Here is a 27,693-nt window from a genome sequence, read left to right on the forward strand (position 1 = left end):
TATAAATTGCTCATTGTAATGTAACGAAAACATAATGTGTCTTATCGTTAGTTGATTACATACTAAAGAAAACACACTTCTATATATCCCCCAAAATCCTACCCAATGGACCTTTAGCCTCTTGATGCGGAATAGCGAGAGCATGAGAGGAAAACTGAGTGAGACAAGTTGAGACGATGAAGCACTGATGCTTGAAAATCCTGTTTTTATACAGACTCTGGAGAGTTTCTGTATATCAAAGACTGAAAATCATGCCTGAAGTGACGATGCTGTTGTTTTATAACATGGCCTTTAGATGGCGCCCTTGTATCTCTTTATTGTTTCTTAAGAAGTCAAATGAGTTTGTACCAGTTATTTGTTTTTAGCAAAGAGGTGCCAGAGATTTATCAGCAAGTTGGGTTTTTTTTAAATCTCCAGAAGAATATTTTAAAACTATTTTTGTGTAATCTTTATTTATTTATATTTTTTTTGTTCACCAAATTGTGACGCTGGCTCTGTGGGCAGGGGTCAGAATGAAACTCCATCAGTGACAGTATTATAAAAAGCTTTTGTGAAGTTGCTTGTTTAAACATTTGTTTCATGTTGTAGCCATCAACATCTATAGTTGAGCTGAAAACCATTTTTTCTTTCAAACAGTGATATTTATTGTGTTAACACAGAACTTTAACTTGCCTGCTTCACCCAAAAAAACACTGGTGAGAGTTGAATGATCACAGCTTTATGAGCAATTTTATTTATTTTTTATTTCAAATGTTGACATATTAAAATGTCCGTGGAAACAAACTCCTGTCTATCATTGCCCAAGAAATATGTCGGGGGGAAAACAGGACGTCACGAGTTCAGTCTACATGGTCCTTTAAGTCGTAAGAGTGACGACTCTGATCACAGGTTATAGCTGACAACTATAGAATTATGGTCTTATGCCAAAAAACACAAAAAAACCACCAAGCAGCAGAAGCAAAAGGGGATTTGCTGCAATAATTACATCTTTCTGCGGCTGGGAGAGAGGTTCACGTGTCTCAGGCAGTAAGAAATTCTCTGTATTAAAGGTCAACATGTCACAGGAGTCAACTCTGTTTACTGTCTCAATTTGCTAAAGTTAAACTACCCTCAACCTTTAGTTTGGCCACACTGCTGCAAAAACAAACGGACACAGCTTGGAACGGCTGTCACAGCTTTCCATTGACATTATTGATTTCAATGTCTTTGAATTTTTAATGTATTTTTTTATCATATCTCATGTAACAACCCCAATCTTTTCAGATTGAGGTCCCTGAAGGAAATTCTCATCAAATATGGGTCTGTGACCTAATATGGATCAATTTAGCAGTTCTTGACATAAAAAAAGGTTGAGAACCATTGCTTTAAGGCTTTTTTTCCAACCTGTGAGTCTTGACTGGGGTTGCAGGATCTTTTTGATTTTAAGGGGAGAAAACCTTTATATGGGGTCATTTTATTGCTCTCAGTATTTTGTTATTCCAAGAATAAATCTTTTTGGAGGAATGAGGAAGAAACTAAAGCAGCTAAAGCCTCAAATCAAGGAATTTCAAACAGATAATTTTACCAATTCCAATAGAGGGCGCTGTTTACCAACAGCTTTTCTGTTCAGTTGAAGCTGATCGGATGCAAAGATCTGATTTAATACAGTTTTAAATATCTTTTAAATGATGTGACCAAGCCACTGTCCCCTTCAAATACATACACATTTTTTCAAGAATAGTCTACTTTTTAAAGAGTGTTGAAGCAAAGAAAGCCTTGAAAATATGTTGTATATTGTTACATTATAATGATGTATCAGCAGGCTTTAATCTCCTCACTGAAGCATCCTGAAAAGGCTTAAGGAGACTCTGCGGTTTGACATTTTAATAGTTTCCTGTAGTGAATTTGTGTAGGTGTTTCAACCTGTTGTTCCCTTCAGCAGAGAAATGTGAAACACCTCTCTGCGGCATCTTTGCTCAGATACAAGTCAGTGAAATCAATATCAGACATTTTAGGGAACGTAAATATAAGAAAAACGCATTTTTAAGTGGATGGGCTCTTTAAATAAATTTCAGACTTCATATAATTAAGTTTAGCGATATAGCGAAAACCATTTCTCTTTAATTCTGCGTGTGTATCAGGATGACACAAGTCAAAGAGATATAATGATATGATCCCACATGAGATTATTTACATTCAAGATTACAGTGACAGGTGAGCACCTCTGTTTTATCTTTGTTCCCTTTTTCCTCTTTCGGCTTGATTAGGACGCGTGCTCTGTGTGAGTTTGCAAATGTGTTTCGTCCAGATAACACTCTAACAATGGCAGGGTTAAAATAGCCCACCAAAGGGAAAACACGGCTATTTGCTAATCTGCAGGGAGCGCACGGACACATACACAACTGGTATGGATTCAGATCCCATGGTGGAAACCGCAGTCGCTCAGTGATTTCAAAGATGCAGGACAGAGTGCGACTGTGTGAAGGGATTTAAGGTCAGAGGTCTCAGAGGGGAATAAAGTGGAATTGGTCCCTTGTGAATATGTGCTTTACAAAAATATCCATCCATGAATTTTCAATGGAAAAAGTATAAATTCATACATATACAACATGAAGTACAGTCTATGTGGTGCTCCATATTTCCACACATCTCATCTGCCGTCACCGCCTGTAGACGTGTGTATATTCACTGTACACACAAGATACAGGTTAGTCTAAACCACAGTGGTACTTAAAGGAAATTAGGAGGAAAATTTAGGAGAAAATGCAAAGATCAGAGACACCTTGAATGACTCCTGAGCAGGAGTGAAACAAACAATGCTGACAGAGCACTCTGAGTCAGTCGAGGCACTCCTGCTCCAGAAAGGTAAAGTGAGGTCATTTCTCACTGCAGGTCATTACTGCTCGCTCTCCTTCAGCTGATCCAGATTGTTTGGTCGATGTGTGCCCTCCTTTAATGTGGTCGCCTGGAAACTGGCAGTCACACCCTGAGAGGAAAAAATTTAATGATTTTTAATACTTGTGTGGTTCAAAATGCAATTAAAAAACATTTTATATTTGCAGCGCTGCAGAAAAATTACACAAATACAGTTAATGGTGATGGTCATGGCCTCATGATTTTCAAAGATTCCTCATTGATGGAAACACTGAATAGAAATGCATCACTCTGGCTTTCTGGTAGCCTTGTGTGAATAATATTACTTTGTAAATTAAATTAAAAACAAAAAATTTGAAATACAACTGTTGCTGTTGGTAGTTTGCTTGTGTTATTATGTGACTTTCATGAATCCAAACCAACATTTTAAAACATCAAAGTCACACAAAACACTGAAAAATAACCAGACCAGCATGTCACCTGTTCTGAGAGGATAAAATTACTGCTTTTGTTGATGCAATCTGGCTCTGAAGAGAGCACAGAGCATATGGGCTGTCTGTTTGGGAAGCATACGACTGGATAAATGAATTTCTGTGATTCTCAAGTTCTAAAATGAACCACAGAAAAAAACAACTATATCCTTAGTTTTACATAAATGAAATTATGTATTTGCTATATAAAAATTTAATGGGCAGGAAAGTCAGAGGGATTAGCGCCATAAAGAAAAGGAAAACTGTCTGTGCTCCCGTGCACGTAAAGCAGGATGGAAACTGATCCAAAAACACAAAGAGGGACAACAAGAGCACGAGAGCCTCTTCGTGGAATTGGGCCAGATAAGCACATCTAATACGTGATCAAACTATTTCCTCCTCTCGATGGAAGTCTGAGAGAATAAGATAAAACAGCAGGTCAGTGGGGTTTCACGAACTGGATGACTGAATGACACTGGCTACAGATTAGGTTGACCTGGTTTGTAAATTCACGCAGAAACAACAACAGGATATTTGACAAAGGCAACCAGCTCATTTCCTCTCATCATCAGTGATCATGACAACACGCCACCTCAGGCTGGGATCCACCCAGTTTAAAAACCACTGTTAATGTTATTTGTACTGTGCGTAATAGACATTTAACTGGGAGGTTATAGTGTAACTCACCTCAAAATAAATATTTTCACTTTTGATACATATATTTTGCTGTTATACTGCTTTGCTTTTAATACACACAAAAAATAATCCATGACTTTTAAAAGAGCACATTTTAAGGTTGTTTTACTGTGATGCACGGCTGAAAACAGCATTTTCTTCTTATTGGTGGAAGGGTGTTTTTCACTTTAGTTTTAATTAATGTTTTCATCATTAATTAACATGTGGTGCAAACTCATCAGAGGTGAGAAAAAGTGAGAAAGATGCAACCCCCTTTGAGGGGGGTTCAGGGACATTTTCTCATCAGCTGAATATCCGATTTAAAATGTGGACTTACAGTCAACTTTTAAATAAGAAATACAAAGTAGTAATACTTCATTACAGTATTTAAGTATTGTTTGTGAGTATCTTTTCTTTACCTGAGTTTTTACATTTCTGTCAGCTTTCACTTTTACTCCACTACGATTCCTAAATAAAATGTATACTTTCAGTCCTCTACATTTCCCCTGAGCACTTTAGTTACTTACTACAAAATATTAGATTAGGTGTAAGAAAGAAGGAAGGAAAGGGCAGACAGAAGGATGAAGGAGCGGGGATATTTAGTACAGTAAATATCACATTCTTTAGGACTTTAATTCAAACTTATCTTTTAGGTTCTTCAACCAGTGCTGGATGTAAGGAAAAACCCAGCCTAAAATTAATTTTACTGCTACAAAAATAAATAAATAATTAAAAAAAAAGCTCTTTTCTCTTTCAGTGAGCTTAACACAATTATTATAACATAATAAAGCTGCTGTAACAAGTGTTCAGTTTAACTACATCATAAGTAAAATAGGTCTAACACAGAAACCAAAACATAACATTATTAACTTTCACTGTATTTGGGTGGCAGTCGAAACCTCAGACATGGACATCTCTCAACATACAGTAAATAAAAAACAAAAACTATCCTTATGGCCAGATACTGGTAAGTACATAAGAAAATAGTGTGATGTTAGTACTTCTACTTACAAATTTGAATACACCTTTGACAGTAGTGTGAAGTGAGACTGATGTACCTGCATGCTGTGCTGGCTGCAGGGTGGCAGGCCATTGGACGTCCCGCAGGCCTGTCTCACCTCTGTGCACAAACTGAGCTGCTGCTGGGCGGGAAGTGGAGGGAGAGCAGCTCGAGTTGTCGCAGCGCAGGGATTAGAAAGCTTGAGAAGAAGAAGAAATCAAAGAGGGAGGATGTCAGTGAAGGAAAGATGTATTAACGTACACCAATGTGCTCGGGGAGCAGTGCTCGACACTCACCACCCTGGCGGCCTGGCTGTGGTACGGTGGGTGCAGAGAGGGCAGGGAGGTGTTGTAGGTCAGCAGGCAGGGCTGCTGCCGTCGCTCCATGGATGCAGAGGAGTGAGGTCGCAGGCTTGATGATGTCGGAGACTTCACGTTCCTGCCCAGGCTGTTTGAGTTGCCCTCCCTGCGTTGGTACTCTATGGGAGACTGAAGGGCTGCGATGAACGGGAAGAGATGTCAAATTACTCACACGCAAAAAACTCTGACATCTGCGGTTTTACTGAAGAAACACTGAGCTCTGGTACCATTAAGGAAGTTTCTCTGAGTCTCTAAGATCTGGACCACGTCGTCGAGCCAAGCTTGCTGTATTTCCGGAGATGATGCCTGCATAATGAAGCGCGTCACACTGCCGTGAGTCCCGCGGGAGGTCAGGACCAGAACGCATGGATCATCATCAGAGTGCTCCTCCACGCCCAAACAGCTGACCTGCAGCACAAAGGAGACTTGTCAAACATTAAGACAAAAAAGGAGACAAAAAAACCACTAAACCAAAGATGTTTTAAAGATGTTTTTGAACGCAGTGCCACTCGCACCTTGATGCTGTTTTTGAAAGTGTACCCTGGCAAGGAGAACCCCTTTTTCTTATCAATTGGCTCACTGAAGATGACCAGCTGCTCAAACAGGAAGACCCTCCTCTCCTTTGCTCTGGACGGGAAGCCGCTTTCCTGCTCGCTGACAGAGAAGGTATCCTGCTGGAGCAGCTTCCCCTGAGCTGTGATTTTCCCCTGAAACAGAGTGTTCGTCACAAACATTTTCATAGACCGTAAGTCCTGGATGTTTGTTTCATCTGGGATGATAGGCAGGAAATAATCTGTATCTCACCTCAAAGCCTTGGAGCCTGCCCACATTCATCATATCATTACAGCGTTTTGGCACGAAACACATCACCTCCACTGCCCTCTGATGGAGAAATAAGATGGAGGAGAATCAGTGAGTGAAAACACAATTTTGTCAAATACAGATTCAAAATAGTACTTTACAGTTGCCAGTTTATTAGGTACAACTAATACTGCTTAGACACTAATGCGGTCTAATACAACAGTCCTGCAATAAATCCTACTTTCATAAAGGCTGTAATGTTAATTTTTTGTTACAAGAGAGGTGTCGAAACAAACTGCAGTACATTGAAGCATCTACTGCAGGACTTGTATTGTATTATTGACTGCATTAGTTTTAGCTCGGTGTGTGCCTCATAAAGTAGCAACTGACTGTGGGTGTGTGTATTCACACTCTGTAATGCGCTCGTACCTGCAGCTCCTCAACGTCCCTTCCTGCTTTACTGTAGTACTTCAGAAAGTCCTGTGGATAGAGAGGTTTATTTAGAGCAACAGTGGGTGACTTTTGTAAAAAAAAAAGGTGTCCTGAGGAGTACAAGAGACAGATAATCTGTGAATAAAATATCATGTTCCTTTGCCTCCTCCGAGTGCCCCTTATGGCATTTTCAAAAATCCACAGCACCTGAACAAAAACAATCAATCAGAGCAACAAGGAGTCTCTAACGCAGTGATGATCACTGCTCATGCACACACTCTGCTGCCCCCTTGCCCCATACACATTCAGTCCACCTCAATATTTTTTCAGGTCACAAAGCTCTCTCCACAACACATTCTCACTCCAAACTTTTCACATATACGCATGTTCAGTGGACTTTTGAGATCTACAAATGACCCGCTAGGTATTCTGGGTGAGTCTGTTGTTGACAATCTCGTACGGTGTGTCAATTTTCAAAAAACACTTCCGTTTTCACACAAAAATTAGGCCTATAGTTTATGTACTCTAGATGCATACAGGCTTTTTCAAAATAAAAGTACAACATAGGTAAAACAACTTGTATTTATGTTTATTTCCTTATGCAACAAATGCACATGGTTTGGTTTTGTTAAAAAGAAAACATAATAGTTTGGCTTTTCATATGGGAAGCAAACATCAGCCTCCCAGGTGAAAGTCTGCTGTTTGTTGGTCTGCTGGTTTAACTCTTTCTTTTTAGCATGCTACTACTACTAGCTCACATAGCACCACTGAAATAGTTTAGCCAAAGACTTCATTAATGTCATGCTGTCACAAGCATGAGCCTCATTTCTCCAGCTGATATCTGCAACACTCGGCAACTCACACCAAAACAATATAGATTGATAAATAGCACCACAGGTGAGAAGAAAAACATATCTTTTTATTTTGGGGGCAAACTGTACCTTAAATGTTGTGTATCAGTGCAATGCATGCAAATACACAGTGCTGTTAAACTGCAAACCTTCAGCAGTAGTTGATACTTCATGATCCTCTGAACAGGTTTGATGAGCAGATCATTGAGCTGCAGCCTGTGACCCAGCTGCTGCCTGAGATCCTGTCAGGTGACAGAAACAGTGAAAGTGTTTGAAATGAAAGACAAAACCTCCTAAGCAGCTCCAGTAAAACTGACTGTAATATAAAAGTTTACTCACCTCAAAGTAAGTTTCAATGTACTCAGAGACAATGTGCTCTGATTTGGGTTTGTTCTGACAGTAAACCACATACATGTGAAGACGCCGTTCCTGGAAAAAGAAGAATTTAAGAGAGAGCTCATGTTACAGTTACTCCAAATAATAATCTGTGTGTGAGAGGCAGCATGAAGAGCGACAGAGAAAGAATTAAGCCTCTGAGCTGCTCTGAGTCTTAGTCTCCTCTCAGATTTGTTGTGTCCCCATTCCCCTCAAGAGTTTTTCGGGAGTTTTGTTAAATCAGTGCAGGGCTTTTGGCTCATTAAATAGTTCCAGTGGCTGAGAAAGAATGGTTTAATTTGCTGTGGCTTAATTAGGCATGCTACAATACACTAAGTGAAGCGGATAGAGAAGCTGAGCTGGAAAAGCTGTACCAAATCAAAACTTTTTTTTCTCATTTTTCTGCTGTACTACACTTTTTACTGACACTGATATGTAAAATGCCAATGAAAAGGATCTTGGACTTTTTTATGTTTTACAACATGAAATTACTGTGATCAGCGTCTTCAATTCAGCAGTTATTCAGTGTTTATGTTTTTAATTCCTTTAGCAATTTAATTAGTAGAGATCTGTTTTCACTTTTATATTAAAAAAGAAAACTAAGAAAACTCGTGCAGGATAATCCAGGTATCATTTATCCAGTCGTATGCTCAGTGCTTCCCAAACAGCCCTTTCTGACGAGAACTGTGTATGTGCTCTTTTCAAATCCAGACCTCATTGATAAAAACAGTCATTTTACCTCACTGAACACAGGAGCTTCTGGTCTACTGCTGCCTTGATCTGTATTTTTATTGTGTGACTTTTATGTTTTAAAGGGTTTGTTAGTTAGTCTGGATTCCCAACGTACCAAAATAGCTCTAACTAACTAACAAACAGATTGAGGCAGTAGCAGACCAGCAGCTCTCATGTTCAGTGAGGTAAAATATGGAGTCTGGCTTTGACGAGAACATAGTTTTACTTTCCGTTCAGTTCCTTCTCAGAGAGGGCTGTCTGGAAAAATGAGACTTGGTTTATACAGCATGAGATGTGTGAGAGTTTGTGAATTTATATTTTGTAGTTTTGTTGTTGTTAAAAACAAACCCCATTACTGCTATTCATCAAGATTTTTTTCTTTCTGTTTTTTGATTCTTTGTTCACTGTGGAAGCATCCGAGAAAAACGTTTTCTTCACAAATTCTGTGTAACACGAAGTAAGAAATTGATATACAGAAATTATCTTTTTTTGGGGAGGGTATTAAAATTGTCTTTCTAAAAGTTCAGTGTTAAACAACCACATATGAAAACCTTCGAGGAGGGTGTGGGTGCTTTTTATAGAGCTCTGTAATCCCATTTAAACTAAGCGGCGTCTCTGTGGAGCATCTTTAACACTGATTGTCGGCTTTGAGAGCTGATGATTACAAGACCCTTTATTCCACAGCTGCACCTGCAGACAAACTGATCGGCAAGATGAAGACACATCTGGATGGCACGGGTCCAAGGCTTCACATACAGTCAAAGCTCTGATCTGGGAGATGGCTGCGACCTTCAGCTAAACTAAAAACACACGGAGACGGGAAAAAGAGAAACTTCTCATTCGCATTTGTAACTCACTGATCTGCAGACTCACATGTTTGATGAAGAGCTCGGCCAAGCTGTCTGGATCAGCCACACATTTCTCCAGCTCTCCCAGGAAATAACTGTGTGACACGAAGCACAGAGAGTGAGCCAGCATCCATCATCAAGCAACACAAACACACACACACACACACACAGGAAAGAAACTGCAATAGGAGACGTGACACACTCTGAACCGCCATGAAACACAAGGAGCTCAGAGAAAATGTGTTAACTGTAAGAGAGGGTTCAAATTCAGAGGAACTGAAAAAGGGAGAAAAAACAGAAGAGACGTCTCTGACTCACTCCTTATGCCAGTCGTAGATCTGGTGGATGTTTCCGAATACAATCCTGTCCTTCCCTTTCAGGTCCTCTGGAACTCCCTGATTGGCCATGGTGCCCATGTACCCCTATACACCCACACACACCCACACACACGCGCACACACACACACACACACACACACACACAAACATGACAAATCTTCTCTCTGAGTTTAAGACGTAAATGTTGGTAAGAGCGTTAATGATGAAGGACTCTTACTTATCTATAAATGTCATAAGCAGATGATTTAAGGACTGCAAGAGAGACACACCTGCACAATGAGTCCGAGATCTTCCACATACAACCTCTCTGTCTCAATCAGCTCTGTCAGCACATATCTGAGAGATTTAGGGATGTTAAGAAAGGAAATAAAGGATATTAAGAAATTGAAATGTACAGTCTGACAATTTGGGAAACACACTTTTCACATTTTTGCTGAGAGAAAAGAAGAGAAGGATGATACCATTTTACATCTGGATGGTAAATGGCAGGTTTTACCTTTGGACTAGTCTTGTGTAGTTAGTATCTCAACAGTGCTACATCAGTGCATGAGAAAGGTCTGGAAGGACATTATCATTCTGCTATAGAGACAACAACTCTGCATTGTTTGTATTTTTCTAAATAAACCACACCTGTCCTGTGTATCACTAAACCCAGGATGCAGTGACAGTGTCCCTGCAACATAGTGGCGGGGGGAACACAAACAGTGACGGGGTTAACTGTTTGCATCACACGACTAACGTTATGCTGAGCCAGTGAGATCCTATGGAGAGAACGGTCCTGGATCAGACACCTGGTACAACAAGGCTCAAATTCAGATATCCTATGTCTGGTGAAATTTTGGAAGATGTGACATATCAACTCTGACTTGCCGTGTCAGACAACGGATCAACATCAGGCATGAGAGTCCTGTGAGATGGAGTCTGGGCTTTTCTGAGGTGCAGTCATACGTTGTTTTACTTGTTTTTGTTTAGATTTTTTTTCACACAATTTACTAAAATATAAAAACAGGCATGCCTTCTTGCACAATCCAAATCTTTATAAGAACTTGCCTTTTTCAGCATGTAGGTTTATAGGAAGAGGTTGCTCTTTACTGTAGCAACATTTCTATGCTAAGCTAAGCTAATCATTTGCAGCCTGCAGCTTCATATTTACTGTTCAGACAGGAAAGTGGAATCTCATCTAATTCTATGCACAAAAGTGAAACAAGCATATTTCACCAATATTCAGACTCCTCCCTTAATGTAGAAGTGAACACATACATGCTCTTCTCTAAGGCAGTGTTCCTCTCCTCTTCGCTGTCCACTGTCGCAGACCACTGGCTGGCCGAGTCGTCAGTCAAAGTGCAGCCGTCCTCTCCTTGGAGAGTGTTGATGCTGGATTTTTGACTCTGAAGCAAACAAACAAGACAGTGCAGTTTTTGGTAAGCATCACTGTTACATATTATGTAAGAAGAGACAGACTGAGGGGCAACATGTTCTGTGGGGCAGTAAAACCGAGTGGAAAGAACATTTGCTCAAGTACTGAGCTACAGTGAAATTTTGAGGTACTTTCCTTGAGTATTTCCATTTATATATAGGGCCCATGGGTCATTCTTAAACTATGGTCCATATCGGTCTGGAAACTTTTTGAAAATCTAACAGAAATATATCTTTCAGCACATGCTACATTTAATTAAAATTGGTATTTATGTGCCATAAAAAGTTAATATTAGATCGATGTTAAATTTTAAGTAAAGCAGGATTAAATCTCAAAAATGTGGCTGTTGGGGACAAATAAAACAGAGCAAGAACCACACATAAACGGTCACTTTTAATAAATTACACATAATGAATGATCTATTGTTAAATTTTTGTTTGTTTCCATTAATATCAAGTAAGTGTGACAAAAATGAAAATTAATTTAATCTTATTTCTGACAGAGACACAAGAAGAATTACCAATATTTACATCTAACAAGCTTATAAAATACAATAAACTGCTGAAGGCTGAAGTGGCTCTTAAACGTTTTGACCCTTGCAACCTCTTACAAAAGCAGTGTCTATATATAGACAGATATGCTCTCTAAACCTCTCAGGCAGCTGTTGTGGTTGAGGTTTATAAGTTACGAATTATTTAACAAAAAAAGCAAAGATAAGAGAACTTAAGAAATTTTAAAATGTGATGGAGTATCCTAAAATTGATTTGAGTAAAGGAGAGCTTCTCCCAAGCTCTGTGGCGCAGAGAGCTGTCTGACCACTGGGCATCAACCACACAACTCGAACCATTAAGCTTCATCTACAGAGTCCCCTGAACCAGACTGCATATTTCTTTAGAAATACATAAAGATGATCCTGGGGAACACATCTGCAGAGCAATTTTATGTTCCCTGCTATGATCCCTTTTGGAAAGTCATGTCACCCCCTAAATCCAGTGTAACCTGAGAGTAATAATACGTTTTTAATGTCTCTCCTTGCTGCTGTGGAGACTGTTGGGCAGAGGAATTTGGAAAAAATAGAATCAGGCCTGACAGATGAACATAAATAATGAGCAACATTTGTACAATTTGTCCTGTGAGATGATAAAGGTCGAGGTAACTGACCACAGTATGGAGAGCTGTTATATAACAAATATCACTCCTCACCTAAAAGCAAAATAATCTCTTGTGAAATTGACTGTAAACCTCCTGACATACTGTAGTCTCACCACATTTTGTGCTCTGCCTCCGTGCTCTAGATGATAATCCTTCTGCTGAGTCAGTTTGTAGGTCAAATATGTACTCTGTTTATTTTCCTTTTTCTTTCAGGGTCAGTCTTTCTTTCTGTCTCGCTCTGTCTGAGTCGACTATTCACGTCTTCACACAGCTGCTGATGAGAAACATCTGATTCAAACTCCATCCACGGTTCTTATCCAGCAGCCATTAAAACTGAGCTTAGCTTGTTGCTCTGAATGTTTCCTCCTCTCTTATCGAGATTTCTCATCAGCTCCATTAGTTTCTCTGAAAACCACGAAGAGGTTAAAGGAAAAGTTCAGCACTTTCAAAAACACGCATATTCGCTTTCATGCCGAGATGACTGATGCCACGCTTACCTCTGCAGTTTGACATGTTGCATTCTGTTAGCATAGCTGAGCATAAAGACTGGAAAAAGGCTCTGACAAAATCAGCCTGCAAGTACCCCTTAAAGCTCACTATAATTAACACGACATGTTTAAAACCAACATGTAAAAATGCACTTTACACAGGGTTACGTGTTGGACTATGTGCTGGAACTCAGAGAGCATTGTAATTTTCACACTTTGGTTTTAGATTAAACAAACAAGATGTAACATAAAAATTAATACGCTTTAGAATTACTGGTAGGCAGATTTTGTTATCTTCAAATGGAGTCAGGAGATCTTTTACCTTTTTCTAAGCTAAGCTAACTGCCCATTAGGTGTAGCTTTATTTTCACTGTTCAGATGTGAGACTGTTATCAAAAGCATATTGCTCAAAAAAGACAAAAATAATAAGGCCTCCTATGCGTCACTGCACCGTCATTGCAGACGGGGGAATGACTGTAGGAGAGTACAGTTGCACTTTCTACTGTTAAAAATCACCAATAACAGCCTCCGAACCAAAATCTTCACAACTAGAAATGCTTCAGCAGGAATATGATCCGAAACTGGGGAGAAATTAACAACAGTGGCGACCAAGATTACATATTTCCCTGATGTTAGCGTGCAGTTACTTGTAGCAGTGTGCTTGCAGCTGGTGAATGACCGTTACGGAGTATAGCATGTAGCTACATGCGGCAGTTTTTTAAAAATTTGGACACTTGCAGTGGCGTGCCTGAAACAGACAGCCATATAAAGAAATCAGTCATGATCTGACATCATCTTGTAGCCAAAGTAGAACAAAAAAGTTGGAAACAAAGCATTCAGAACAGTTTGAGACCTGAGGTTTTTGTTCACAGGGATAACTTTCCCATACATTCACCTCTTATTTGAAACTTTGAACATGTTTAACATGGAGATCCAACAGAGTAACATTATGACAGAAAATAAGGAAAAACACAGGTCCCTTTTAAGGGTTACAGAGCCAAAGTAAATATAAAGCTGCAGGTGTGTGTGGAATAATATCGTCCCAAAGGGCCACTGGACTGAGAAAGGCTCAAAGTCCGGACAGCTATTTAAAAAGCTAAACAATGTCAAACAATGCTACAGGAACTGGAGCAGTGGACGGCCAAGAAAAGAGGCCAGAGAAAGACAGTTTCATGCTGAGATAGATGCAAAGGTAAACCGTTCCTTTAGCAGTCAACAGTCAACACCGCAATTTATCCTCACATACGTCCAGCCGCCCTAAAAGTGCCTCCAGACTTATTAGCTCTTTACTGCTCGGGCTGCTTGGGTGTCGTGACAGTACACTCCTCACCCCTAGAAACAGACTTTGCTTTGCTTGTTGATTACTTCCAGATGCCGTCTAGAAAGGCCCACAGGATTGATTCCACTCTACACGGCCTTTCAAATTACTACGGTGTAGTTTTACCAGAAAGTAGTCGTATGCGTGGGTGTGTTTGTGTATGTGCTTACAAAATATTTAGCAGAATGTGAAAATGTGTGCTATTTATTTGGCACAATTGGTGGAAGTCAAACGATGTGTGTAAATCAGTGGCCTTTCACATGCTTATAAAACTGGGCAGTAAGTAGAGGGATGTTTATAACTCCTAGTTTCAGTTGTCTCTACATTTAAGTGTATGTGTTTCCATCATTTATACATTATTAATTTGAAAGACCTACATTATCTGAGGGTTTGATGATGAGAGAGGCTTCACTGACAGAATTACGATAACTGTGCGGGTAGTTAAGTATTAAATGGTGAGAGCACTTTTGACTTGTATAGTTTGCATTATTAATGCTTCATTTGTTTTGTTCTCAACTATTTTTCCTGCCCAACAATTGTAATTATACTGTTGCATCAGGAAAAAAAGCCACATTTTATACAGTGTGTGATAAGGTGCACTGTATGTTGCCAAACTTTTTTCTTCCTTCTCTTACACTGAAAGGAGGCCAGAATTATCAGAATGATCTAAAAACAAAAAAAACAATAATAATATAAATGGAGCCACCCTTTAAATTCCTGTCCCTATCTTGATAAATGTTGGTTGAACAAACTAGTATAAAACAGGATAAAACAGAACAGACTTGACTAAAATACAATAAAGAGAAGAGAAGAAGAGAGAAGAGGAGAGAAGAGAAGAGAAGAGAAGAGAAGAGAAGAGGAGAGAAGGGGAAAGGAGAGGAGAGGAGAGGAGAAAAGACATTACCAGTGTCTGTGTGTCTCTGCCTTGCAGGAGGTCAGATAAGTAGCTCTGACAGGGCAGCTGTGCAGGAGGAGAAGCTGCTGGACACAACACGCCGTCTTTCCACACCTGAACAAGACAAACACAACAACCATTTCAAAGAAAGAACATAAAATCTGTTTCCTCACAAGGTATTAATGCAGCCTTTGTCTCACCGTGTCTCCACAGGGGAGGATGGTGTAGCTGTCATGCGGTTCCAGAGGCCTTGGCTGAGTTTCACTGTGGGAGAGGAGCGATGGCGGCTGCCTCCCATCTGACCTGCACATCTGCTTCTCAACTTTTCCCGCTCCTCCTCTGGCATCGGTGCTCAGCTTGCGGACGGGGTTGGTAAGCCATTTCTTGAGGGCGCTGACAGGGTGCCTTGACCCTCCAGAAGAGGAGTGTGAGCAGGGGCTGGAGCTGCCTGAGGCCTGATGGGGCACGGGGCCCACTGATGGGGTGATACTGCCGGTCCTGACCGTTACCGAATACGACTCAGCTGAAGAGAGAGAGGGGGGGAAGGGGAGAAAAGGATTGGGTTAATACAGCAGCTAATTGTGGGGTACATCCTCTCAGGTCAGATGCTGCAGACAGATTTCTGTACAAAAATGTTGTTCAATTTCCTGTGTTAAGCCCTAACTGTAACTTAAGAAGCTAAAGCTACTGTACAGGTCCTAAATCATTATAAACACATCTGTTCTCACAAGGAGGGACATATAAGTCTAAGTGGAGATTATATAATGCAGCATTTGTTAGACATTGAGTATAAAAGAACATTTATTCAAATCAACAACGTGGTGACACCAACCAAAGGTCCATCACTTGTTTAAAGTATTTGCAGCGCATTTACTTTGGAATTTTTTTTAACCTGGACCTATTACTCATGTTTTTTAATGTCTAAGTGACTGATGGAGACAACAAGCTTTTGAACTGTTGCCATGGTTTGGTTATGTGTAAAATCCCAAAGGCGGCATAAAGAAGGGACTTTCAATTTCTCCGAAAAAAAAGGGGCTTTTTGACACAAAGTCATTGGGAAATGAGGTCCAGGTTAAAAATTTCTTCAGTTTCCCTTTAAAATAAAGGCTAGCTGAACATGGAACATTTTCTTTTTTAATTGTCACAAACATTATTTGCATTTGCAGAAGAGCACCTCAAGCTGTGCACAAACACAGAGAAGCTCTACCACACATGACGATTTTTTCAAAACAAAATTTTTAGAGATGAAGATTGAACCACTAACCTCTAAACAACAAGATTTAAAGGATACAGACTGGAATGATTTTTTTCCTGTACTCCGTCACAACTGAACCCATCATGTCTGCACTGAACTGGCCTCATTCTTTAACTCAACACTGGAGCTGACAGGCTTTTACGCTACAGCTGGATTCTGTTTCCAGCTTTAAGTCTCTTGACTATGGAAACTGGTACATAATCTTCTGCCACACTGTTTTAATCACACACCCTAACATTAACATCTCACTCTGTTCTGCTGATCGTAGCAAAGTGGAATCTTTCAGGAGCCTCATTTCTCGTTTTGGACTCATCCCAAAAGCCACCATTCCCTGTCAGCACATTTATGTAAGCTGTAATCATAATAACAAGCTTTCAAGAAGCCAGTGGGAATCTGGGTCAGCCATTTGCCAAAACTGCCTGATACTGCCATTAAACAAGATGCCATATTGACAGCAAAATACTAAAATAATGTCTTTTTCTTTCTGCTTCGTTTCAGTTCTCCTTTTATTTCACAGGACCAGCAAAATCTTCCCAAAATACAACAAAATACACAGATATCAGCTTCCTTGCACACCCGCATTGGTGATTATTTGTGAGAATTTTTTTCAGATATTTGTACTGTATATTTATCATGTTGATGTGCTGACTGTCAGACAAAGGTTCAGTCTCCTACAAAACAATGCAGACATGTAAAGTAGGTTAGACTCAAATAAGCATGTAATTAAACTAATTTATCGCCTGGTGCTTCACTCATGCAGTCAACAACACAAACCAATTTCTATAATGGGATGATTAAGATGGAAGGGAGGAGGGTTAGTGAGTGTGCATGTGTGTGTGTGTGTGTGTGTGTGTGTGTGTGTGTGTGTGTGTGTGTGTGTGCGTGTGCGTGTGCGTGTGCGTGTGCGTGTGTGTGTGTCTGGTGGTCCATGGCCAAGGTTTGAACCATTGGACTATTGGGACAGCTTGCTTATCTTCCAGATGAATCTTATCAAAAGATGACCAACAATAATTAACTGGTTTAGGAAGGTAGAAGAAAGAAAAAATAATCCAAAATATTATGGAATTTAACTGAGTGACATCATGTGACTGATGTCGAGAAAGAAGACGTGGGAGCGACCATGTAAAAGTAATATCTAGGGGGTGATAGTAAAAACGTTTTTGCGATACATGGGAGTTTTTTTTAGAAATTGACATGTTTCCATGCTGCTTATTTTATACTGACAGTTTCAATTTGTGCAATTTGAGGGTTGCTGGAAACCCACCTAGTGTTTGAATGAGTGACTTTGACATTGACTTTGATACACTTTAACAGTGTAAAAGCATTGTAAGTGATGAGAAGGCACTATATAAATACAAGTCCATTTACCATCTACTGCTCACATGCTGATGTTGCGCAAGTGTAACGTCTATAATGGTTTCTGTCTTAGTTTAGCATGTTAGCATGCAAACGTTGGGGAGTTAGCATCAAAAGTGAACTACACCCATTTTCAAAAATTTACGTTATTCCTATGGTCTAAGGTGGCCCCAAAATATTAGAAAACATGTACAACTCCCTCCTAAATCCAAAAAATAGAATGCTGAAACTCAACTTGAGATGTCTTTATGTGTGAAGTCTGGAGCTGCTTCTTGGGCAATGAATTGTTAAAGATGTTCTCAATGACACTGAGAGAACCTAAAGGAATGTTCTGAGTTCACTGGTACGTCTTCTAATTCAGAGCGGAGAACTCTACAATTAGGGCTGCACAATTAATCGAATGTTAATCACGATCACAATATTGGCTTCCAGGAATAAAATGAACTTGATATCCAGACTGCAGCATATCAAATAAAGTGCTTCCTAAACTATTTTCTAAGAGCTGTCATGCCACTACAATGTGCAGCTTGCAAACTTTTCCTGAATGTTGCGACTGCAGACAGGCAAAACACAAATTAGCCATCATCAGCTATCATTGTCCATTGTTTTGAAGTATTTCAGATGTAGGAGAGAACAAATCATGTGCAGAGTTTGTGTGATTTGTGCCTGTGCTGCAAAGCAATACAACTAACTTGTATAACCACCTCAAAAAACACCACAATCTGTAGTACAGGCTAGGCAAAAAATACTGGCTCATCATAATGTGGGCTTTGGACAAATTTTAGCACATTATTTTTCATAGAAAAACACAAACTGTGAATGAGACCAGCCTCAGAAGACGCCAGCCAAGAAGACAAATAACAACGTCACTAACATCAGTCCCCATCCTTTTCCAGCGTCAATTTGGAAATCCATGACAGCACCGTTGGCGCGCTGCATAGCCACTAACCTTCAATAAAGAGATGAGAGGTGAGAGTGTAAAACAAGGCCAACAACATCTCTACATATAACCATAAAATCTTGGAATGACTTTTCCGAAAACTACTGACCATATCCTCAACCATGTCACCCTAATAACAACAGAGCTGAACAAATACAACCAAAACATCCAGATGCCCACATACACACAACCTGAGCGTTATCACCCCAGGCAGAGGCCGACATCTGGTCTCATTGTTTTTTATCAAGATCAGGACATACAGGTCCGTTAACAACCACCTTACAATCAGTTGAGATGATGCAGACAGTGAACAGTACTGCAAGTTTTTCTACAAACACATCAGCATTTTCTATGAACTGACCCTTAATGGTGTGTAATGGTCATTGTGACGTCCAAATCACTGCTGAGCTGAGCGACTCAGCATGTCATGTTTGTTTGAGACACTTACATAACGTGTCATTTTCCCACAGAGCAACAGCTGGACCACCATCCGGACCGCAGGGAGTGTCAGCAGTCTGCCTGAAAGCACGCATGCTGTGAATGCATCCCCGCATGCAGGCTTTCATGGACATCCACATTATATTTAACATTTTCTTCTTGTGTAAACCTTTTGACCATAAAAATAGTTAATGTTAAAGTCAAACTTCATTTTAAAGAAATCATTTTCTGTGACCATTTTCAGGTATCTTGTAAGTCATGGAAGTGATTTCGTGTGCCACACAGATTGTCTACTGAATGCAGATTGAGGCTGGATTAATGTTGGCAGAGGCAGACAATACACCTGCCCAGATGGAAAGAAATGGCAGTAAATGGGACCAAAACAGGGTCAGTCTCTCCCACACTAATCCTGTCAGCAGATCACACTACACTGTGGCTAAACAACAGTTTGATATGTGAGAGTGGAAACAAACTTAAATAGAGCAGATTTTTTGTGTAGTATTTTTTTAGTAGTAAGTCAGATATGATCTTTTTTTTCTAATCTAAGCTTTTACTGAAGCAGGACACTTCACCATAATTCAAATCACATCTATTGAGGATTATAGACCTTCACAGACCAGTGGTTTCGAACTGGTCCAGGCACGGGGTCTCGATTTCTCCTTAGACATTAGTAGGTTACGTGCCCATTTAGAATAGACGCACAACCCACTTTTGGACTGTGACCCACCAGTTGGGAACCACTGAACAGGGCAACTGTGATCACATTCACAGTAAGCAGTTAGTTAGCAGGGAAAGGGAAGTCTTAGTTTGTTCATCAATTGTATAATTTCAAACTTTTCCACTTAAAAATGAACCATTGGTCACACTTTTCTTCATTCTTACAGTTAACTTATGGATCCGTAATAAAAGCTGTGAATGAAAACAGTGTGCAGGAGTTCACCTCTGACACACATTTGAAGCACTTATCTTGCACATGCAGTAGCAGAGAGACGTATTCTTTCACCAGTTTCTGTTAAATCAGTCCAGTTTAAAGGAGCTGTATGAAATATTCAGAGCATATCTACAACTCAGACTCTGAGCTGGGATTGTCTGTCAGTTCTTAACATGGAGATGGCTGAGGTGTACAAGTGCAGTACTAACTGCCTATAACTGCAATACAAGTGCAGTACAACTGAAGTGCAGAGCAGCGCTGATTAGCTAGCCAATAAGATACACACACAAGACACAGGGCCCACACAATTTCTGCGCTGGTGTACACCTGCAGTGCGCAGAGTACGTGGAGTCAGTCTTGTCAGCTGACAGGTATGTGGTTGCTGCTGCTGGCTGACAGATTATACTCCATCTAAACAGCTCTGCCGGCCCTCGCTGTTAAGCGTTGAGAGGTGTACTGGCACACTGAAATGGAGCGCACCCACTGGTTGGACTAACATGCACGGCCAGACCGTCTACCACAACAAAGAACAGAGAAGCTCAGACACACAGAGGGAGCAGGACTTAATTCTCCAATCAGGACGCCATCACTCCCCTATATCTTTATACAACAAATAGATGCTTGTCACAGAGGGCAGATGGGCAAACATTAACCACTTGAGTTTTACTTTTGAAAGAGGACTGAAACATTTAGACTTTCAGGTTCACAGTATTGTTAAAAGCAAGGTGGTATATGCACTTTTACGGTTAAATAAACTTATTCCACAAAAGTAAACCTACTGTACTTTATAATTTTAGGTGTATAAAGACAAGATCATTCTTCTCCTATGAACATATTTTAATAACTAACTCATAAAGCATGAGAGGAAGAGTGTACTGTGTTTGTGCTGAGTGCTGCTTCAATGACCTAATTTACAGCATGGAAGTCTCTCTCTCACTCTCTCTCACTCTCGCTCTCTTAAAGAAGATGGTTGAGAGACTGTTAACCACATCTTTCCCCACTAAACCCCCATAAATGGTCATGGTCTGCAACAGCACGAATTATTGGGATGCTGTTGGAGCTTCAAACTGCATGATGACACCTCAAAAACTCTGAGCATGACTAAAGCTTTACACATGTTGCGTGCCAGGCCTTCAGTTGTATGTGTGTGTGTATATGGGAGCAGATTATCATTATTGCAATCAAATCCAGTCATGTTTGGGTTAAAATGGCCTGCTTCATTTCCTGTTGGAATACTGCCAAAGAAAATACTCCTCAGTCTACACTGCAACCAAAACTACAAATCACTCACTGTCATGTTGTCTGCACCCTCTCACTCCTGAACAGAGCTGATGCTCAGTTCATCAATCCAGGGGAGTGACACATTAATGAAATTAGAAAATGCACACATGCACATCGTTGCTCCTCATTAAACTAATGAGGGGTTTCATTCCTAAACATGAGAGATTACTTTTAATGTGCAGGTATGACATCAAGATGCAACCTCTGGGGTTGAATAATGAGGCCAACACAGAAGTACCAAAAACTACAGTTTCTTGAATGGACCCACTTGAGGCTGGCTCTAAAAGTGAGTCAATCCCCATGATAAAATGCCCAAATTTTACAGCAGAAATAAACCTGTTCACAGCAGGCCCCCAGTAAGTGTGCCGGGCTATGACACCATCTTTGTAGTGGCCAAACGGTAGAATTACTTCTGCCATGTGGCCCAAAAAGACTTTTGCCAGTTGACTTACATGGCGAAAATAATGTCTGTAAATCTGTGGATACGTTTTTTGAGTGCAACAGCCTCCACATAATGACTCGTTTCACCATGATGATTTAATCCATTCCATCCACTTGTTTCATCTCCATTCAAGTTTGGAGCACTTAGCTGGAAGTTGCCAGCTCAGCCAGTGGAAGTTTCTGGTGCACCTGCTCTATGGCCTACACAGTGCATAGGCAGTGGCGGTTATCTGGATCATTTTAAACAGCAGCAGTTTTGTTTTTTTGGCTTCATTCACCACTGAGAAAATTTCAAAGGAAAATTGTCCCCAGTTCTCTCATCTATGATTTACAGCCTGATTCAAAAAACGGTTTTGGTCTCTATAGCTAATTTACTCAACTCACCCACTGAAATTTTTAAGGCTTTAAGTTATGCATAAGTAAAGGCATGGTGACTATGACTGACACTCTGTCTGGGAGGTTCATCTCAGGCTCTTGGTCAGATCCATCCCTTGATCACTCACTGCTCCATCATCATCCATATATGGTCACTTCTGGCTCTGAAAAGTAAGATGGTGACAGCCAAAATGCCAAACTTGAGGCTTAAAAACATCAGTCCACAAACCACTGGGTGGCATCATGGAGCCTCTGTCCATTATTTTTATACATTCTACGTATGAAATGCTACAATGATACAAAACCTTCAGGAAATTTAGGATGGCCACATTCAAAAAGGCAGAATGAAGCTTGAGGTTAAACCAGGAACTGATCAGCTGATCTCCCTGTGTATGAACTACTCAGCTATTTATCCCAATCTATGCAATAAAGCAGCAGCTTTTATTCGCCGGGCATTGGCACCTTCTATGTAATATACTTCAAATATTGCTGCTTGCAACCAATTTTGTTGCTGCTAACTGCTACTGCTAAGGCTACATGCTATCCACTGGCCATCTGCCACTGCTGCATCACAAAATGGTTCAGTAATATCAAACTGAGACACACCAGGCACTTGAACCTAAATTTTCTCGTCTGTATTCGCATATGTGTACACATATCAATAAGTGTCATCTGATTTGTTCTCTCTTTTTGGTCTTTGCTCTCATTCTCTGTGACCTGAGCCATTATTAGGTCAATTGTATTGGCTACTAAACTATGAGATGAATGACTGTGATTAATGTCTCTTCACATCACATGCGATTACATCCTGCATGTCGACAGCTGACCCAGTTCCAGTTTTCACTGTGGAGCAGGACATCCACTCCGCATGCTGCCACTTCCTTTTTCCCATGGCGCTGAAGGCTGCAGAAGCGGGCTTTCACTCGTGCGGAGTGGTCATCCCTCATAGTTTTCGTTTGCTACTCAAAGACGTCTCTCGGTCTACTCCACCTCCCTGGTAGGTCCAGTTAAAGTCAGAGTTTAGGGTAAGACAAGAATAAAGCATACTGAACACCAGTGAACACAGCCCAGGTCTTTTCAGTGTCATCAGATAACGTGTGCTAATAGAGACTTGCCCCAACTTTGACTATCAGGTCTAATTGTCTAATCAGGTGATTTAAAGGTGCAATGTATGGGATCTGTCCAGTTTTAAAAATCCCCAATTAAACTAACTGCATTAACAGAATGTGAAGCAGGTACAGTTTTGACATCTTGTTAAATATGTCTATGCATTGTTTCAATGGCGCTTCACACAATTGGAAATCGAGATCACTAATGTGCAGACTCTAACTCCATATGGCGTCATCAGCGCAAGATGGCAACAGCCGTAGCCGCAATATTTTGGCCAAATTTTAGCACAGCTGGGGTAAGTTAAAATGTGTCGTCCATCTTTATATACAGTCTATGGTTTGTAGCATGTGGCCAAGCATTACACATTGCACCTTTCGTGCAAATCAAGTTCCGAAAGAAGAAAGACAATAGTCAAGCAAAACCACCGAATGCACCAAGTGCGAAACATCTGAGGCAGCAGATAGAAGATAAGCTTCTGTATATGTAGGTGCTCTGTGGTACCAAACACTTCTGTGCTTGTTAGTCATCATGTTTACTTCTTCACATACTGGCAGTGGTGACCTCACACACACTAGTGGACTAATGGACTGTTAGTCATGGCAGCTTCTGAGTCACAGTGATGTATGTGTAATGAGACAGAGAGATTGTTGGCAGGACTTTTAAGTAGATTTCCAAGCAAACATACTTTATCAGGAGGTGTTTCTCTGCCTTTATAAATAGCTGCTGGACACTGTTGCCAAATGAAATAAAACACTCAATGAGAGTGGTCGCACAATGAAGGAGTTATAAGAAGGAAGTCTTCGGGGGAGGTAGAGGGAGATCAGAAAGCTACAAAAACAGAGGAGAAAACCCCAAACCACATTAGAGCAACACTTGAAAATAAAAGAAAAAGGCTCTCCAGTAAAAGTATTCCCGCAACCACAGATGAGGTACGTAAAAAGACACAAACAGATGAGATTAAAAAAAATAAAGAAATCTGGTGGTATACTGACGGTGACTGCTAGTCTACAAACAGAGCAATCTCGTTCGCAGTCTCAAAAACAGACAAAAAGGATATTTTTAGAGTCAGATGGGTAGAAAAAACCTTGTATAACTGCGACACTGACATCACAAAGTGTACCCCAAAGGAAAAAGTCTGAGATGTTCCATTAAACTTTGCAATTAAAGGTGATAAAGCAAGGCATCTAAACTCAAGACTGTTTTCGCTTTTTATATCTTTAACACGTCTATTTTCAGAGTCTGTCTGAGCAGTGCAGCTCAGAGAAGAGCTATTCTGTAATCACTCACGGGCAACTGGAACAACAGAGGATTTAGGGGTCGGGGCAGTAATGGGACGCATTTGTGTAGCTATGCATGTGCATGTCTGTGTCTGTGTGTGTGTGTGTGTGTGTGTGTGTGTGTGTGTGTGTACACAGCTGCCTCTGAAGCAGAGTCACAGTATAGTAGGGGTACATGTTAAGAAAATCACTATTTTTACATACAGTCAAAAATGCATCTGATATGAAACTATAACTAATACTGTGCATGAACAAAGACATAAAAGAAAAGTCTAAATGTAATCTAATGTTTTCATCTCATGGTATCTAAAGTTTGTGGTATACAAATCCCCAAAAACACTGCCACATATGGATCCACAGAACTGACTAAATGTTAGTTAACAGGTTTGTCAAAAATGTAATAATAGGAAATAGGAATTGCAGAGCATTCTTCTGTCAATTGTTCATCATCAGGAATGTATAAGTAAGCGTGAGAAACAAATATCAAGAGAAGCTCTTGACAGGGCAAGTATTACAAAATTGAAGTTAGTTAATGATACTGATCCTTGCAGACTTTGACATCTTGCCACCCATTAATGTTACGGTCCCTGACGTCTATCTGGTGTTTGGCAGTAGCGCCTACACTTGTCAGCAATTAGAATATTTTAAATCTTTGGGGAAGTTTGTCCTATTTACAAACCGGTGGGTACAGGACCTTCAGATCTACAAGCCAAAAAGTCAACTTCACAATCAGATAATGTGGCTAATGTCATGCTAACTGAATGCTAACAAAACGCTGACTAATTATGCACAATTGATGTTCTGGTATCTGACAAAATGAAACACATAACATTAGCCCACATTGTGTCTAAGTGTTGTAGGTGTTTTAAATCTTACTCACTGAGTAGTGTTTTTGACACGGTAAACAGCGGATGGCACTCTCACCCTTATCCTTCCAAATGGCCAATTTGCTGTTGATGAAACTTTCCCATTCCCCATATTAAATAATTAAAACAGAGTGTAAAACAAAATAGTAAGGCTTTATATTTCTCTTCAACCTCCAATCAGTTAGTAATAAAAGAAGAAAAACTAGGCCTGCTTTTTTTCTTTCAGCAGGCAAACTAATGCTTATAAGGCTACTTGAAAGTTCAGACACAACCTCTCTTAAGTCCTGTACTTTGTTGAGTTATCCTTAATATTTTTGTAAATGTGTGTTATTTAATGCCTTTTATACTCACAAACAAACTAAACTATAAAAACTTAAAGTTTCTAGCTAGCTAACTGTCAACATTTGCTTCATAACTAAAATGCTTTTGCTGCTGTTAAAAAAAGTGATGCAGCCGTAAACAGCATGAATGATTGACATTATCAGGAGAAAAACACAGAAAAGCTTCCATCCCATATAATTATTGCCAGTGATGCAGAGTGAGATTATAATGAAAAAGTTCTATTCTGGGTCTCATAAATCTTGTTATTTTTTTTCCAGCTATGACAGAGTACAGAGATCCAGATGTGACTCTATCACTGACTTCTCATCTGAAACATGAATCACTGCTTGCTCTCGCTGTATCACATCCTCCAAAAAACTGTGCACTGACTTACTGTAAATGAATCCTGGAAAAAAAAATTAAGGAAACTATTTCTGCCTGTTTTCTGTTAAAGATACAAATGCACAAACAATAATAACACCCTCTTTGTATTTCATGGAGTCAGAGTTACTTTTTTGGTGCTCACTGTTCAGCCCTGTCTCTTTTTCTTTTTTAAGGCAGGAGCAACAATCAACACGGTGCAAAGTTGCAAACACTCATTGTATCAAAAAACCAGGGACCTGACACAAATGCCAGGGTCAAGGGCTGAAGCCCACACTGGTAAAGCCACTTGTCAACAAGACAAACACAACAAAATAACATACACACCTCATTGCTCTCAAAGATAAGCCTAACGCAACAGGGACAAGCTACAGAGCAGTACACTACTGCCTGCAGCTGCTGCTAGAAGTAGTTAATATGGTGAGCATCACTGTGTTGGCTAATCCTTCCTATTGTCCAAAAGGGAGCCATTTTGTTGGTTGTTGTTCTTCGTAACAGTGCAAGCAAAACTGTAACTGCAAAATTTTTGACCCAATAAACTAATACAAGATAACATAACAGGGCAAACACTAGGATGCTAATATCAGCCTGGACATCAGGAAGACTAGCAATCACTCTATAAAAGTTAATGTAAATTAAAAATATGACTAAGGGGTGTGGGGGGAGTTAAATCCAGTTGCAGTGGTAGACACAAGTAAGAGTAAGTAATAAAAGGTTTTATTTCAGCCGATACTGAGTGTATTTCATATTTTTTTTGCATCTATAAGTGACTATACTTTATTTATCAGAGTAGAGGGGTGGCTGGGATGTTTTGGTTTTTTTTTCTTTTTTTTTATATCTTGACCCTCCCCAAAGCAACAAATATTATTATTTACATCAACCACAACATTATCAGTGGAGCATTCCTTTAAGAAGGAATGCACAATATATTTTTCTAATTTTTCAAATCCTGTTAAAGGGAATGATTGTTTTCATTCTTACACTTTTTCTCTAATTATGCTGTGAAAATACGACACACAAGCCTAACATGTTGCTAAAACAGCGCCATTGCTGCTGCCCTCTCAGTGAGACTGGGAGGTCAGAGGTGAAAAACATAATAATTATGAATAAAATTGTTGCAAAAAATAAATATATATATATGTATATAAAGTTCTTTGGATATTTCTTTGACTTGGAGAAACTAACCTATGTTACGTAATTGAAGATCCTAAAATAACAAAACCATTGTGTACAAGCAATGAAAGCAACTGTTTCATCATCAGTAAAACTCAATTCCAACTGCAGCGACCACGTACCTCTAACTCGAACAAAGCAGCAGCCACATTTGCTGAGCAGTTTTCTGAACAGGTGCTGACACCCACACCCTCGCTGGTGGTGACCCCCTCTCATGATGATCCACTCCTGCTGCTAAACTCAAGACTATCAGAGGCAGACATCATGCTGGATGGACACACACACACACACACACTCACACACACTCACAAACAAACAAACACACACACACACTATTCCTGTGGTAATACCCGGAGGAGATGGGAGGTAAAGTGTACAAAGAGCTCCGTTGCCATAGTCCAAATCTGAATAGAACCCCCTGGGATGAAAAATTGCTGCTCCTGCCCCATGATTTAGAGTAACAGCTGAAAACCAGAGAGAAAGCGCGCTCTCCTCCGCTCTCGAGCCTCGCTGTGTGGTCAGATAGTGGGCAAAGATTATGAGA

The 27,693-nt window shown here is 40.0% G+C and overlaps 1 protein-coding gene across 1 annotated transcript; it reads right to left on the minus strand.

The window, feature by feature from the left end:
* arhgef25b (Rho guanine nucleotide exchange factor (GEF) 25b) lies at positions 1-27,666 on the minus strand. Its single transcript, XM_042503855.1, has 16 exons — positions 27,272-27,666; positions 15,205-15,527; positions 15,014-15,118; positions 10,995-11,122; positions 10,004-10,070; positions 9,715-9,818; positions 9,422-9,491; positions 7,781-7,870; positions 7,591-7,683; positions 6,588-6,638; positions 6,162-6,239; positions 5,873-6,064; positions 5,585-5,765; positions 5,295-5,494; positions 5,057-5,197; positions 1-2,965 (listed from the first exon to the last, which is right to left on the minus strand). Exons 1-16 carry the CDS (start codon positions 27,363-27,365, stop codon positions 2,876-2,878), a joined length of 2,007 nt encoding a protein of 668 aa, XP_042359789.1. The 5' UTR covers positions 27,366-27,666; the 3' UTR covers positions 1-2,875.
* Positions 27,667-27,693: the final 27 nt, after the last annotated feature.

Source organism: Plectropomus leopardus, chromosome 2 (assembly GCF_008729295.1).
Source record: "Plectropomus leopardus isolate mb chromosome 2, YSFRI_Pleo_2.0, whole genome shotgun sequence".
NCBI lineage: Eukaryota > Metazoa > Chordata > Actinopteri > Perciformes > Serranidae > Plectropomus > Plectropomus leopardus.

Excerpts from the sequence above, each read along its gene's own strand:
- arhgef25b (XM_042503855.1), bottom strand. The coding sequence starts at position 27,365 with ATGAGAGGGGGTCACCACCAGCGAGGGTGTGGGTGTCAGCACCTGTTC. Across the intron at positions 15,119-15,204 it reads TCCTCCCCTGTGGAGACACG|GTGTGGAAAGACGGCGTGTT; the intron begins GTGAGACAAAGG and ends TGTCTTGTTCAG. Across the intron at positions 10,071-10,994 it reads ACTGCCTTAGAGAAGAGCAT|ATATGTGCTGACAGAGCTGA; the intron begins GTATGTGTTCAC and ends TAAATCTCTCAG.